Here is a 16,882-nt window from a genome sequence, read left to right as displayed (position 1 = left end):
TGTGGCCTGATACTGTGTATCCCACTGAGACACAGTGTCCGGAGGGCGCTGACTGATGTGGTTCTCGACACACTCCTCAGCACATCTGAAAACTCATGGCTGCCAAGGGAAGTCCCCGCTGACCGGGAAAAGGGATACGGCACTCCCATTTTTGAGAAAGGTACTAAGGAAGACCTGGAGGTGTTCCCAAGCAGGTTGCATGGGGCCCTGGGCAGCCTGAACTGTTGGTGCCCGATTCAGCGGTTTTCAACCCTGCCTGCAACAGGGGGGTGGGAACCAGATGGCCTTTGAGGCCCCTACCGGCCCAAGCCAATCTACGGCTTTACAACAGTACTTCACTCTCCACCCAAGTCACGTTAAAAGTCAGTCACCACTGAGAGGGAAACTAAGCAAGGTTAGGAGAAGGGGAAGGAAGCACTGCCCCATTACCACCCGGTAAAAACTACCCGGGATAGCACTGATTTTATATCCGGTACCAGAGCTATTCCAGCTGGTGCATTTATCAACAGCAATCCAACATCTGTTACGTCTGATACTTCAGAAAATCATTTAATGTTCAGTATTTGTGAAACAGCCGCTGTGGAAGTCCTTGGGTGAACTCCTGCTTGCCCGACTCTATTTAAACTCTAACTCTGAAAACTCTACCTGAAAACTATGAACGCAACACCTACCAGAAAGCAAATCTCCATCTACCTGTGAGCTCTGTGATGTCACCCAAGAGTCACAGTCAGCCCGTGACCTCACAATAGGGCAGAGGCCTAGAAACGCCCCGAGCACCCAGCCCACCTTCAGTCCTGCTGGGGACTTCCGAGGCGTCAACGTCTTCCCGTCGGAACACGAGACGTCGAGACCTTGCCAGCCCTATAGCAGACGTCAGAGTCCTGCGAGCGGATTACGAGTCACCGAGGATCCTGCTCAAGGAACGCCGGACGTCACAGGTCCCGCCAGAGACACACGAGGTGTCCGTCACTGGTGGGACACAGCACACGACAGGTGCTGAGGGCCGGAGGCTGACGACCGCTCTGCCAGAGGCGGCCTCCAGTGACTCAGTCCTCCAAGCACCTCCGTGCCAGGGCAGCTGCGGCCATGAGCCAGGAGGCAGCTGCCAGCGGGAGCCGGGAGGCACAGGCGCGGCCAGAGGAGGCCCGTGAAGAGGAGATGTGCCCCATCTGCCTTGACGCGCTGGATGTCCCAACGCACATTATCCCCTGCAGGCACACCTTCTGCCGGCGCTGCATTGAGCGCTGGGCCGCCGACAGGAACAACTGCCCACTGTGCCGACAAATCATCGGCACACTCGTGAGCGTCCCGCCACCGCCCCCGGCGAACGCCGCCACCCGCCGGCCGCGCAGAAGGCTCCAGAGGAGCCACCGGCGGCGGGAAAGATCCCCGCACCGCTCCCGCAGCCCCCCCTCGCCCCGACGCGCAGAGCGCAACCCCCCCAGGCACCTCCGCCGCCTCTTCTGGAGCATCTGGGATGCTGAGGACGAGGATGACAGGCTGAGAGAGGCCCAAGAGCGGCAGTGGGGCTCCGGGGACCACGCACAGCACCCCGCACGGCCCCCCGCACGGCGCCCCGCCATGCCCCGCCGCTGAGCGGGCGGCCCGACCTCACCTGGCAACAGCACGCAAATGGGAAAGCGCTGGCGGGGGAGAAAGCTGAGGCACCGCACAGCTCTTCTGCCTCAGCTCTACGGACATCACCTCCCCGGACTGCGTCAGGAGAAGCCTTAAAAGCAGCTCGAGGTCATCGCTCCGTGCCCCTCTGCTCAGCCCTCCTGAGACCCAGCGCCCAGGTCTGGGCTCCCCACTACGACAGAGACCTGGGCACACTGGAAAGAGCCCAGTGAACAGCAGCCAAGCTCTTGGGAGGACAGAAGCATCCCTCCTACCACGAGAGAGCTGGGACTGCTCCTCACGCGCCAGTGCCGAGCACAGGGGCAGCATCACTTCCCTAGGCCAGCCTTTTGTTCTCTGGGGATGTGGGTGGGCATTTGCCAGGACTGATGCCCAGGGCACTCACCACAACATTTCCCTTCACATCCTTCTCATATAAGCTAATAAGTCTATTTCACCTAGTTTTAATCTATTTACACACAGTCAGCTACTCTGTAAGCTTACCACGTGTGCCGTTTGCGTGGCTAAAGTTGTGTACAACACAACTTGTGTCCAGGGGTGGGCTCAGGAAATTTAAGCGTGTTAATGGAAGGTGTGGATTTAAAAGGGACTGCACAAACTGCACTGGAATCACAGAACCAGGAAGGCTGGAAAAGATCTCTCAGATTCCCACCAAGTCCAACCCCATGGTGCCCACTACCCACAACCCCCACAACCCTCCGGGCCGACACCTCCACGGATGGTGACTCCCCCACCTCCCTGGGCAGCTGTGCCACCACCTCGCGGCTCTTTGGGAGAAGAATCAGCCCCTGACAGATCGTCTTGCACGTGCTGTGGAAGGAAAGCAAGCACAACGAAGCGTCAAGTCTCAACAAATACATCCAAAACCCCAAATCTGTAAGAAAATTGGCCTCTTCGTGCATTTTGGTGGCGATGTTGGAACTCCTAAAAAATGATGTCAGACTGGCAAACACATAGTCCAGCGCATATAGAAATTTAATCTCTTAAAAAAGACCTTTGCCTGGTGGAAAAGGCACCGAACCGGAGCCCAGTCCCAGTGTGTCACAGAGAAACCAATTATCCCAGGAACACCAAACCACAGAAAACAGCCAGGGCAGAGCAGGCAGCGTTTGATCCAGGCAGCTCCACTCAAACCAGGGGAGCCTTGGTGCAAATTCTCATGGTCTAAAATTGAAATGAAAAAAAAAAAAAAAGGAGCAACAACAAAACTTAACTGTGAGTTGGTATCAGCACGCCCAAGTGCTTACAAAGAGCATGAATGCTCCCATGGAGATTGTTCACAGCCAAATAAGACAGAGGTCAACCACATCCCCACCTCACAACCAAACCAGTACATCTAGTCAACACGCTACTTGAATTATTTCACAAAATAAATTCAACTGAAAATGCTCAACAGTGAATTTGTGAGTTAATAAAGCAAAACAGCACAGATCTATCAACAGCAAGAAGTGAGGAACCACGCCCCTGTGAAACGGTGACTTCGGTAGACAGTAAACGGAGATATAAATCCCATCCAAATGTGAACTCACCCAACACTGTGTGCCCCACCTGGACTCTGAAGTTACAATAGGCTTTGCTTAAAACACAACCACCTCCCTCTGGGAAGTAACTGTCTGGGTATCCACTCATACTGCCATGACTTCACATAATTATCCAGAGCAATTGCAACAGGAGAGTAAGGATTTTGTTCCAGTTAAAATTAAAAAGGGAAATTCTGGTTTTAGTTAAGAATTAATTTAGCTCAACAATTCACAACTAAAACATTTCAATGGAATTTCTTTTAAAATATGATAAAACCTTAAAAAGTCAGAGGGAAGGAGTTAACCAAAGAGCTCCTGTCCATGTATAAATGGCAGCCTGAGGTCTTCAATACCTCCAGTTTTAACCTCAGGATTCAAAAGGGAACATAGCTCTAATCCAAACAAGATGCAGCTATTACCCAACGTTCTTACTGTTTTCCTCTGGTAACAGCCACCTCAGAGCATCGCCCTGTTTGCTTCCCACCCCTGCATGCTGACCATGCTTGAGGGAGAAGCCTGCATGGCCCAGAGTCCTCACTGCTGCTCAAATAAACTACTTCATTTCAGCAATCAAACGCTAGCACTGCTGAGATGACTGGCAGAAGCCAACAGCAGCAGGATTTCACCTCCTTTGTCCTGGTAGGCGGCTTTCCCCCTGCAAAGCAGGCTGTACTTTTGCTCTGCCCAGGTCCTCACTGGGTGACAGCTACTGGCTGCACTGGCAGGGAAAACTCAGTGCTCTGCAGCATCAGCAGCCTGCTTCTGTCTGCTCTCACGCTTTTAGACACGTATTGCCTGAGCATGTCATTAAGCAGCAGATTAACACATCTGACAGCATTAGAGCAGAGGGTCACTATGGCTCCAAATACGTTTGAATTCCAACTGTCAAGACAGAAGCAGCTGGGGTTTGGTGGCAGGCTTATGGCTACAGCCCCACTACAAGCACTCGTGCTGCTTCACTAACACTGCCTACAGCTAAAAGCAAACACACATTTTGTACAGCATGCTATTTAGAGCAGTAAATGACACGGTGGTGAACAGGTCTGTGCCCAACGTACCCTCGAGCTTACATCTGTGCCACTGCCAAACAGAAAGAAACTGCATATGTAGTCCAGCTTTGGATTTTTCAGTTATTTTCTCAGCGTCCCACCTCGTGGCGCCAGTGGGATTACAACAGGAGAGCCGCTGCCTCCGTAAGTATGGGTGTACGGGCTGCGGCCGAGCTTCTGGGACTGCATGCTCACACACCACTCTGCTCGTCTTCCAGTTCTTCGCCGGCCTCGTGATGCTCACCTATGGGGCGAGCACCTTCTTCAGCTTCCGTGCCTGGAAAGGACTCGGCAGCAACGCAGCCACCAGCCAGGCGGCCAGCCATGCGTGAGGCCGCCATCAGTGGCGCTGTCCATGGTGCTGCAGTCACGCCGATCAGCGCTGTGCTCTCAGGTGACGGCGAGATGCCGAGGGCCCGCCGAGGCTGAAGCTCCTGGTGGTCCTCACACGGTGCAGAGCAGCCAGCTGCTCACTGGAACACTTGTACCCAGGGGGCTCACCCCATTGGGTGCACTCCAGTACTAACATTCACTAAACCAAGCCCACGTGGCTGCCTGTGGTCATGCACAGATGCGGTGTAAATAATTGCAATTAACTTCTGTCAGTGGGGGCAGAGCTGGAAGATGAAGGCTAGGCCAAGAAAGAAGTCTAAACTGTTATCACACTGATCTTAACAATAAAGAAGTCAAAGCACAGTTTTATGCTTTAAATAAATATCTTCCTAAATCCAACATTCGAGTCTGTCTGTTCCACCACTGCTGTCAACAAAGCCACACAGAAGAACCACAGAAATCACCCAGGTTGGAAAAGACCTTAAAGATCATCGAGCCCAACCACGACCTAACCATACTACCCTCACTAACAACCCTCTGCTAAATCATGTCCCTGAGCACTGCATCCAAAGGTTTTTAAGCACGTCCAGGGATGGTGACTCAACCTCCCCCCCGGGGAACCTATTCCAGTGCTTAACAACCCTTCCTGTAAAGAAGTGTTTCCTAATATCCAACCTAAACTTACCCTGGCGCAACTTGAAGCCATTTCCCTTCGTCCTGTCACCTGTCAGCAGTGAGAAGAGACCAATCCCGCTCTCACTGTAAGCACCTCTCAGACACTGGGAGAGAGCAATAAGGTCTCCCCTCAGCCTCCTTTTCCCCAGACTAAACAGCCCCAGTTCCCTCAGCCTCTCCTCACAGGACATATTCACCAAGCCCTTCACAAGTCCTGTCACCCTTCTGTGGACCTGCTCCAGGACCTCAATGTCCTTTCTGTACTGCAGTGCCCAAAACTGAACACTGTACTTGAGGTGAGGCCTCACCAATGCTGCGTACAGGGGCAAGCTTACTCCCCTAGTCCTGCTCACCACACCATTCCTGATACAAGCCAGGATGCCATTGGCCTTCTTGGCCACCTGGGCACACTGCTGGCTCATATTCAGCCAACTGCCCACCAGTACACCAAGGTCCCTTTCCATCAGGCAGCTTTCCAGCCACTCCTCCCCAAGCCTGTAGGGTTGCCTGGGGTTGTGGTGGGCAAAATGCAAGACCCGACACTTGGCCCTATTGAAACTCATACAGTTTGCCTTGGCCCATCCATCCAGTCTATCCAGGTCCCGCTGCAGTGCCCTTCTCCCTTCAGGCAGATCAACACTCCCTCCCAACTTGGTGGTGTCTGCAAACTTACTGAGGGTGCACTCAATCCACTCATCAAGATCATTAATACAGATGTTAAAGAGAAGTGGCCCCAGGTACCAAGCCCAGGGGGACACCGCTCGTGACCGGCCATCAACTGGATTTAACTCCATTGACCACAACTCTTTGGGCCCAGCCATCCAGCCAGTGTTTCACCCAGCAGAGTGTATGCCCATCCAAACCACGGGCCACCAGCTTCTCCACAAGGATGTTGTAGGGGACAGTATCAAAGGCCTTACTGAAGTCCAGGTAGACCACGTCGACAGCCTTAAAGAGCCCTCTGTCTTCCACTATAGGAAAACAAGTAGAGGAGGCAGGGAGCTGGCATGGCTTGGCAACGGCCTGCTGCTCAGACTGAGGGACAAGAAGGACGTGCACACACAGTGGAAACAAGGACATGTCAGTCCGGAAGAACACAAAGATGCTGCCTGGACATGCAGAGATGGGATCAGGAAAGCAAGGTCACAGACAGAACTGCACTTGTCGAGAGGTGTGAAAAATAACAAGAAGGAATTCTATAAACGCAACGGTCAGAAGAGACCGAGCAAAGAGAGCTTACCAGCAATGAAGAATGAGAAAGGAGAACTGGCCACAACAGACATGGGGAAGGCCAAGGTACTCGTTGAATTCCTTGCTTCAGTCTTCGCTGAAGGCAGGATTCTTGTCTCTCTTACATCCCTGAACCTCTAGGTGGGAACTGGGAGAGAAAAATTCCTCTTGCTGTAAGAACACAGCAAGACCGAGACTGCCTCCTAAGACTGAATGCCTACACGTCTCTGGGGGGCTTGTGGCCTGATACTGTGTATCCCACTGAGACACAGTGTCCGGAGGGCGCTGACTGATGTGGTTCTCGACACACTCCTCAGCACATCTGAAAACTCATGGCTGCCAAGGGAAGTCCCCGCTGACTGGGAAAAGGGATACGGCACTCCCATTTTTGAGAAAGGTACTAAGGAAGACCTGGAGGTGTTCCCAAGCAGGTTGCATGGGGCCCTGGGCAGCCTGAACTGTTGGTGCCCGATTCAGCGGTTTTCAACCCTGCCCGCAACAGGGGGGTGGGAACCAGATGGTCTTTGAGGCCCCTACCGACCCAAGCCAATCTACGGCTTTACAACAGTACTTCACTCTCCACCCAAGTCACGTTAAAAGTCAGTCACCACTGAGAGGGAAACTAAGCAAGGTTAGGAGAAGGGGAAGGAAGCACTGCCCCATTACCACCCGGTAAAAACTACCCGGGATAGCACTGATTTTATATCCGGTACCAGAGCTATTCCAGCTGGTGCATTTATCAACAGCAATCCAACATCTGTTACGTCTGATACTTCAGAAAATCATTTAATGTTCAGTATTTGTGAAACAGCCGCTGTGGAAGTCCTTGGGTGAACTCCTGCTTGCCCGACTCTATTTAAACTCTAACTCTGAAAACTCTACCTGAAAACTATGAACGCAACACCTACCAGAAAGCAAATCTCCATCTACCTGTGAGCTCTGTGATGTCACCCAAGAGTCACAGTCAGCCCGTGACCTCACAATAGGGCAGAGGCCTAGAAACGCCCCGAGCACCCAGCCCACCTTCAGTCCTGCTGGGGACTTCCGAGGCGTCAACGTCTTCCCGTCGGAACACGAGACGTCGAGACCTTGCCAGCCCTATAGCAGACGTCAGAGTCCTGCGAGCGGATTACGAGTCACCGAGGATCCTGCTCAAGGAACGCCGGACGTCACAGGTCCCGCCAGAGACACACGAGGTGTCCGTCACTGGTGGGACACAGCACACGACAGGTGCTGAGGGCCGGAGGCTGACGACCGCTCTGCCAGAGGCGGCCTCCAGTGACTCAGTCCTCCAAGCACCTCCGTGCCAGGGCAGCTGCGGCCATGAGCCAGGAGGCAGCTGCCAGCGGGAGCCGGGAGGCACAGGCGCGGCCAGAGGAGGCCCGTGAAGAGGAGATGTGCCCCATCTGCCTTGACGCGCTGGATGTCCCAACGCACATTATCCCCTGCAGGCACACCTTCTGCCGGCGCTGCATTGAGCGCTGGGCCGCCGACAGGAACAACTGCCCACTGTGCCGACAAATCATCGGCACACTCGTGAGCGTCCCGCCACCGCCCCCGGCGAACGCCGCCACCCGCCGGCCGCGCAGAAGGCTCCAGAGGAGCCACCGGCGGCGGGAAAGATCCCCGCACCGCTCCCGCAGCCCCCCCTCGCCCCGACGCGCAGAGCGCAACCCCCCCAGGCACCTCCGCCGCCTCTTCTGGAGCATCTGGGATGCTGAGGACGAGGATGACAGGCTGAGAGAGGCCCAAGAGCGGCAGTGGGGCTCCGGGGACCACTCACAGCACCCCGCACGGCCCCCCGCACGGCGCCCCGCCATGCCCCGCCGCTGAGCGGGCGGCCCGACCTCACCTGGCAACAGCACGCAAATGGGAAAGCGCTGGCGGGGGAGAAAGCTGAGGCACCGCACAGCTCTTCTGCCTCAGCTCTACGGACATCACCTCCCCGGACTGCGTCAGGAGAAGCCTTAAAAGCAGCTCGAGGTCATCGCTCCGTGCCCCTCTGCTCAGCCCTCCTGAGACCCAGCGCCCAGGTCTGGGCTCCCCACTACGACAGAGACCTGGGCACACTGGAAAGAGCCCAGTGAACAGCAGCCAAGCTCTTGGGAGGACAGAAGCATCCCTCCTACCACGAGAGAGCTGGGACTGCTCCTCACGCGCCAGTGCCGAGCACAGGGGCAGCATCACTTCCCTAGGCCAGCCTTTTGTTCTCTGGGGATGTGGGTGGGCATTTGCCAGGACTGATGCCCAGGGCACTCACCACAACATTTCCCTTCACATCCTTCTCATATAAGCTAATAAGTCTATTTCACCTAGTTTTAATCTATTTACACACAGTCAGCTACTCTGTAAGCTTACCACGTGTGCCGTTTGCGTGGCTAAAGTTGTGTACAACACAACTTGTGTCCAGGGGTGGGCTCAGGAAATTTAAGCGTGTTAATGGAAGGTGTGGATTTAAAAGGGACTGCACAAACTGCACTGGAATCACAGAACCAGGAAGGCTGGAAAAGATCTCTCAGATTCCCACCAAGTCCAACCCCATGGTGCCCACTACCCACAACCCCCACAACCCTCCGGGACACCTCCACGGATGGTGACTCCCCCACCTCCCTGGGCAGCTGTGCCACCACCTCACGGCTCTTTGGGAGAAGAATCAGCCCCTGACAGATCGTCTTGCACGTGCTGTGGAAGGAAAGCAAGCACAACGAAGCGTCAAGTCTCAACAAATACATCCAAAACCCCAAATCTGTAAGAAAATTGGCCTCTTCGTGCATTTTGGTGGCGATGTTGGAACTCCTAAAAAATGATGTCAGACTGGCAAACACATAGTCCAGCGCATATAGAAATTTAATCTCTTAAAAAAGACCTTTGCCTGGTGGAAAAGGCACCGAACCGGAGCCCAGTCCCAGTGTGTCACAGAGAAACCAATTATCCCAGGAACACCAAACCACAGAAAACAGCCAGGGCAGAGCAGGCAGCGTTTGATCCAGGCAGCTCCACTCAAACCAGGGGAGCCTTGGTGCAAATTCTCATGGTCTAAAATTGAAATGAAAAAAAAAAAAAAGGAGCAACAACAAAACTTAACTGTGAGTTGGTATCAGCACGCCCAAGTGCTTACAAAGAGCATGAATGCTCCCATGGAGATTGTTCACAGCCAAATAAGACAGAGGTCAACCACATCCCCACCTCACAACCAAACCAGTACATCTAGTCAACACGCTACTTGAATTATTTCACAAAATAAATTCAACTGAAAATGCTCAACAGTGAATTTGTGAGTTAATAAAGCAAAACAGCACAGATCTATCAACAGCAAGAAGTGAGGAACCACGCCCCTGTGAAACGGTGACTTCGGTAGACAGTAAACGGAGATATAAATCCCATCCAAATGTGAACTCACCCAACACTGTGTGCCCCACCTGGACTCTGAAGTTACAATAGGCTTTGCTTAAAACACAACCACCTCCCTCTGGGAAGTAACTGTCTGGGTATCCACTCATACTGCCATGACTTCACATAATTATCCAGAGCAATTGCAACAGGAGAGTAAGGATTTTGTTCCAGTTAAAATTAAAAAGGGAAATTCTGGTTTTAGTTAAGAATTAATTTAGCTCAACAATTCACAACTAAAACATTTCAATGGAATTTCTTTTAAAATATGATAAAACCTTAAAAAGTCAGAGGGAAGGAGTTAACCAAAGAGCTCCTGTCCATGTATAAATGGCAGCCTGAGGTCTTCAATACCTCCAGTTTTAACCTCAGGATTCAAAAGGGAACATAGCTCTAATCCAAACAAGATGCAGCTATTACCCAACGTTCTTACTGTTTTCCTCTGGTAACAGCCACCTCAGAGCATCGCCCTGTTTGCTTCCCACCCCTGCATGCTGACCATGCTTGAGGGAGAAGCCTGCATGGCCCAGAGTCCTCACTGCTGCTCAAATAAACTACTTCATTTCAGCAATCAAACGCTAGCACTGCTGAGATGACTGGCAGAAGCCAACAGCAGCAGGATTTCACCTCCTTTGTCCTGGTAGGCGGCTTTCCCCCTGCAAAGCAGGCTGTACTTTTGCTCTGCCCAGGTCCTCACTGGGTGACAGCTACTGGCTGCACTGGCAGGGAAAACTCAGTGCTCTGCAGCATCAGCAGCCTGCTTCTGTCTGCTCTCACGCTTTTAGACACGTATTGCCTGAGCATGTCATTAAGCAGCAGATTAACACATCTGACAGCATTAGAGCAGAGGGTCACTATGGCTCCAAATACGTTTGAATTCCAACTGTCAAGACAGAAGCAGCTGGGGTTTGGTGGCAGGCTTATGGCTACAGCCCCACTACAAGCACTCGTGCTGCTTCACTAACACTGCCTACAGCTAAAAGCAAACACACATTTTGTACAGCATGCTATTTAGAGCAGTAAATGACACGGTGGTGAACAGGTCTGTGCCCAACGTACCCTCGAGCTTACATCTGTGCCACTGCCAAACAGAAAGAAACTGCATATGTAGTCCAGCTTTGGATTTTTCAGTTATTTTCTCAGCGTAGAACAGCTGGGGCCTGAATCAAAGCAAATCAGAACTTTGCACCTTAAGGATGAGACTGACCTAAGCCAATGAGCAGACAGATTTGCACACTAACACATCAATCCTCATCAAGTAGACAGGCAGCCTCAGGCTAAAATACCTACATATGGAAACATATGCTTCTGTTACAAAGGTGTAATATCAGATTACAGATTAAAAAGGCATGTATGTATTCAGACCTGACCGAGAGCTGGACAGACACTCTTTTTGCAGTGCCTTCTTGATTCTTTAAAGTTCTGCCTTCTGGGGCGTTGGCTGAGATGCCAACCCCCTAAAAACACATACAGTCTATTTATTGTCCTCTCAGCACACTGAGTTTCTCTGTAACAGTTAGAATGGTGTGCAAATACTGTGTATTTAAAATACAATTACTCCAGGAGGACTAAAGTTTTCTTCTTCTGTGGCCGTTGAATACCAGCAAGTTTCAGGAATCTGAAGGCATAGTCTGAGAGAGAGTTTTCATCACATAAAAGCACCTTGATTCTCGTGACCTTTTGTGTTTTAATGTCCCAATGACAGCAGTAGCACTCATCTGGAGAAGGAAAGCAGTGCACCAACTGTTCTAGGAGGAGGAGACTGATGATTTGTTTAGTGATGTCACCACTAATCCACCACTTAAATCCAGACTCCGACCTTCTTTTTCCTAGAAATGTCAAAAAAGAAGAAATCCTTAACTCAGTGCTGCTTTGAAATACACAAGCTCTTAAGTTCAAAAGATGAAATGTACAATTCATACTCTGTTTGTCAAACCAACATAAAACTACACGTTACCTGAACATCTAAGCACGCAGCTTGCTGTGAGACTTGAAAAATCCTTAGCAGAGCATTTATTCTCTCTTTTTTCTATCTGTTTTCTCATCTCCACAACCAAACCTCAGCAAGAGGTTGTGCAGAAGCAGGATTTAGCACCTGTCTGTTGCTGCCAGCTGCATACCCAGCTCATAGCAGCATCCGGGGTGAGAACACCCAGACAGTGCTGTGGGAACTGGTGATATATAGCTCCCGTAGGTTTACCTTTTGTCTCCAAAGTGGAACCCCCAGCTGAAACTATTCCTGCTGCTGAGACACACACTGCCTCCTCAACCTGTCCCCACGAAGTTACAGGGGTGCAGTTTGAGTTCAAACAGCCACTCAATTACGTTCTTTTTCTTTTGGTCCTGTATAACCTGTGAATGAACACTGTTACCCACTGCAGTGATGTTGCCTTTGGTGCTCTCAGGCAGAGCTATACAGCCATCGTGCCAATGAAAATAAACAACGTGACATACTTACAGCTCTGTAATCCGAAGAACATCTCCTTGAAAGCCAGGAAGTCAGTAAACGTGAGGAGCATATCAAAAATATCGCCTGCCATTTCATCTTTGTGCTGTCTACAGAGAGAAGAAGTTGAAGAATGAGAAAACCATGTCATGGTACCAAAAGTAGTACCAGGACTCTAACAAGAACGTTACAGGCCTATCATAAAGCTAAATTTTAGACAAATATTACCTTGCAGTATTTCCAATCGTTGTAATATATACATTAAAATATTACCATTTATCCAAACACAAGCTGTAAGAGTATCAGTTTCTTTATCTGGTTTCTAAAGACTGATGCGTAAGTCAGAAGAACTCATATTCCACCAGTATTTCTTCCAGTTATTCTAAAGCAGAGAAATACTACAAGTTGTCCTTTCCAGAGCTATTAATGGAGCTATTCACTTCAATGAGCCTTTAGCAGATGGCATATACCTGCACACATAGCACAAAACCCTTACTGCTGTCAGTGTGGGGGATGCTCCCGAGTGGGAATTCAAAGCTTTCTGGACCCAGACCTCTAGAACTCAGTTTAGATCCTAGAGCAGCCCTGCTAAGACTACAGGATACAGCCCCCAGAGTCACCAAGCATAACAAACACAAATCAGGAAGGTGGGGAATGTGAAAGTCTGTTTTTAAACAGGTTCAAAGCAAAAGACATTTTGAGTAGGAGTGGTTGTGGGTTTGCTTGCGTTGTTTGTGTTTACCAGCAATCTAGGCAGAAAATCATTTTAAAACATATTTCAGCATAACTTTCCAGGAATTTTGAGTAGCAGAGCACTACTACTATTATTATTATTGTTGTTAAGGGGAAACTTCTTTCGCAAGGGAGAACTATGAATTCAAATCTAGATAGAAAAACTGAGACACATACAACCCTCCCTCCCCCCACCAAAAGCAAAAGCAGAAGACTTACTGCAAAGACATTGTGAAAGCAGTCATATTAAAACCAGGAATCCGATCGAGCAATTTCTCTTCAATGTATTTCTCTATTAAGGAGATCTTAAAGAAAACAAACAGAGGCCAATCAATCAAAATCAACAAAAGAAAACACAATCAGGAATCCCCTCCACCCCACAGCATCTTAACTCTCTTCACATGCAAATTTTGTTATGCACAGGTTACACACGTGCTATCTACTGAAGCCACAGGCTAGATTTCTATTGAAAAGTTAAACAGATGAGCACTGTGTAAGCTTTCAGGTGAAAGACAGAGAAAGGAACCTATGGCTTCAGATAATGCCCCTCTTGCTCACAGACCGCAGCTGTGCTCCACAAGGAGGCAGCAGGCAGTACATTACCTTTGCTCTATGTGAACCCAGCACGTTACAGAAGGGGGAATGCAAGACCTGACATTGGCCTTAGAAAAATAAAGAGATCCTGTGTGAGGAATAAGAAAAAGTATCTTACATATTCATTAAAAATAGAAGTGTAGATGAGCTTGTTTTCTTCTGAGTCATCGAACTCCTGGTAGTGCTTCTCCATAAAAGTCCTCTGTATGGACTGGAAGTCATCATCTGGACCACAACAAAAACACATCATCTAGTTAGGAGTTGAGTCATTCTTTTCACAACAGAAACCCCACTGTCACCGGTCCTCTGTTTCCCTGTGGCAGCCACCAGCCTGGCACACGTGCAGGCAGTCACACCAGGAGCACAGCTGCTGCTGGGCCAGATCCTGGTCCATCTGTGAGAGGACAGAGGGAGCAGCTCCAGCTGAGGGAGTGCATCACCCGGGCAGCAGCGCATCGCTGTGTTTTGGCAGCAGCTCTGCCCTCAGGATGCAGTTTCAAGTCAATTGTCTTCCTAGAGTTTCTCAAATTCAAAACTATCAGCAAGACTGTCAGACTGTCAGACTGTCAGCTACTAAAGGCTTTTTTTCCAGCTGTGGAAATGAATAAGGCAAGTTACCACCAAACTCAACACAGCAGGCACGCTGCACACCTCCTGGTTAAGCTGAGAGCTCACGACTGCCTCTCATAGTACAAGATTGGCTCCACTGAACATTCTTACTACCAGCAAGTTCTGCCACGTTGCAGACTGCTGTTGTACAAACAGAATACAAAATACTTCCCTGTACATTTTTTTTTTACGGCAGTAATGATGAGAAGAAAGGAAAGAGAGCTTCCACGAGCAGGCAGAGGGTAGACTGGCTGTGCGTGTGCAGCATTTTCAGCACCCATCTTGTCTGCTTGCTGAGCTTACCCATGATGATATCCTCCAGGTACCCAACGACAGCGTCAAACTCTGCATCAGATGGGGAGGAGCTGAAAGCAGAAAAGGTGGTATTGCATAAATACACCTTTCAACTACAGGAAAAATAAACCTTAGAATTAAGAAATGTTAAGAAAAGGCCAAGTGCAAACAAGCCCAGTAGAGTGAAGCAAACACAATTTCCTAGCTCCAACCTAGGAAACACTCCATGAGACTGACAACAACACTGCTTTGTAGGATTTTCATTAGGCATCTACAATGTTTTTCTAATTAAAAAGTTGTTTTACTGGTATTTCTGTGACACAATTCCAGTCCAGATGCAAAAAGAACGTGAAGAGTATAACTGCAACGCCAAATTAAGCATTTTCCATGCCACAAATCCAGGCTTCTACCACAACATTTACTTCTGCTCTTTTTCCTGCATAACTCAACATGGTGACCACAGAACTCTAGATGCTATTTCGCAGTACTTGGTCTTGTGGAGCCACCTAAGCTCAATAAATACATGTATTATTTCACTAAAGAAACTTAAATCTTGTTTAGAAACTAAATCTTCTTTAGAAACTAAAGAAACTTCAACATCCTATGAAATGCTTTTCCTTATGCATGCTGCACACAAAGGGTAGAGCCCCGTAAGGTCCTTCTGTAATAAGCAGATGTTAAGCACCATTATTGATCCAAACACATCCAGAGAAGGATGGAAGAACATTTCAGGACTCTGCTAATTTTATTGCTCTTGTTCAGACACGCCAGTTATAAGCAGAGCAGAACTCTCAGACTGATGCTGCTATCAGACAGAAGTCCACCAGAATTAAACCACAAGCAGTTTAACTGTTCAGCCACAGGGCTTATCCTGACCAGAAAAAACATAAAGATACTTGAATAAAGAACGTGTCTGATCACCAGGCCACGTTCCAGCAACATTTGTGATCTGTTAAAGCTTAGAAGATGAGCTCCAGGAAGCCCAACAGAGCGGAAAGCATGCACTGCCACCAGAGGGCACAGCTCGTCCAGAAGAGGAGCTCAGGCAGGACAGCAGCAGCTCTGTACTCCTCGAGCACCGCCTTTCTGACTTCAAGCAACAGGGCTTCTCATTTCGCATTTCTATGCAAGGAGACCTTGCTATGGATAATTTGCTTTTCTTTTTTCTCTCTCTCCCAGTGAACGCTACCACCGTTGTTAGAGACTTTTCCAGCTTATATTTCATAGCTTATTCTATTAATTTAAGCCAGTTTCAGCTTATGAAGCACATCACCCAACTGTAGCTGTTCCAAACCAGCAGTGACTGTGTCTCTCTCTACGCCACACCCATACCTGCACATAGCAGCAAACACACTCTCAAACCCTGTGGTTTAAGCACACCAAGGCCAGCACAACCTGTGCTGCTGTAGCAGCCCAAGGGCCTGTGCATCCTTGGGGTGTGACAAACAAAACCAATGGAGTGAGAGGAGCACAGCCACACATCCCCTTTGGCCACAAGCTTTAGGTGAAGAGCAGGCCAGGAAATATAGGGTGAGCCTTAACACCCACCCGTGTAAAATCTGGTTAGGTCATGGAAACACAGAATGGTTGGGCTAGGAGGGACCTTAAAGCCCACCCAGTCCCAAGCCCTACTTTTGGCAGGCACACCTCTTATGGATCAGGCTGCCCAGGGCCCCATGCAGCCTGGCTCCAAGCACGTCCAACAGGGCACCCACAGCGCTCAGGGGCTCACTGCCCTCACAGCGATGAGCCCCCTAAGCCCCCACTCTTTTAGTTTAAAGCCATTCCCCCTCACGCAGTCACTGCAAGGGCTGTCAGGCACTGCTCAGTGCATGGAGTTTGGACTTCATCTCAACTCTGAACGGATGCTTCACCCTCACAGGGCACTGCTTTGCGCCCTTGTCCTTCCAAAGGGCAGCATCTACTAAGCAGCACGGCATACATTCACTCTCCTATTAAATTCCTATTAAGATACTTTAAGCAGGAAATAGCTTACATTAGACCTGATGCAGAGCGGAGCGTACTTACACGGCTACACCAAAGTTCTCCTCCTCTGAGGTCTCCATCCCTCCTGCATAACGCGCCGGCCCGGAGCACAGACAACGTCCCGTACCGCAGCTAGCTGCGCTCTTCCTTCTCGTGGGACAAAGCACTGAGGAATCACACACGGTGAGGCGTTAACAGAAAAGTAACTAAGCCACACGGAGCGCAGGGACCACCACACGCACACAGGCCCTGTCCTCCCCCGTACCCCCCAGGACCCGCACGCCACCGCCTCCCGACCCGGCCGTTACCTGGGAAACGCTTCCTTCCGGCCCAGCCGCAGCCAATCGCAGAGCAGAAGTGGCCACAAGTCCCGCCCACACATCAAG

General features: G+C 50.2%; 1 protein-coding gene and 1 long non-coding RNA gene across 2 annotated transcripts; one reads left to right on the top strand and one right to left on the bottom strand.

Moving 5' to 3' along the window:
* Positions 1 to 1,556: 1,556 nt before the first annotated feature.
* LOC121106570 lies at positions 1,557 to 4,939 on the top strand. The gene is made up of 2 exons (XR_005839113.1): positions 1,557 to 4,351; positions 4,426 to 4,939. It is a non-coding gene; the product is annotated as an uncharacterized LOC121106570 (long non-coding RNA).
* Positions 4,940 to 9,276: 4,337 nt separating this feature from the next.
* On the bottom strand, positions 9,277 to 16,817 carry ARL2BP (ADP ribosylation factor like GTPase 2 binding protein). Its single transcript, NM_001007970.1, is given in 8 exon segments — positions 9,277 to 11,664; positions 12,294 to 12,306; positions 12,308 to 12,391; positions 13,233 to 13,318; positions 13,726 to 13,832; positions 14,520 to 14,581; positions 16,539 to 16,662; positions 16,805 to 16,817. Coding segments are annotated over 7 exon segments (471 nt in total). The 5' UTR covers positions 16,577 to 16,662; positions 16,805 to 16,817; the 3' UTR covers positions 9,277 to 11,583.
* Between the last annotated feature and the right edge of the window lie 65 nt (positions 16,818 to 16,882).

Source organism: Gallus gallus, chromosome 11 (genome assembly GCF_016699485.2).
Source record: "Gallus gallus isolate bGalGal1 chromosome 11, bGalGal1.mat.broiler.GRCg7b, whole genome shotgun sequence".
Taxonomy (NCBI): domain Eukaryota; kingdom Metazoa; phylum Chordata; class Aves; order Galliformes; family Phasianidae; genus Gallus; species Gallus gallus.
The sequence above is the reverse complement of the archived record's forward strand: the minus strand, read 5'-3'. Positions and strand labels throughout refer to the sequence as shown.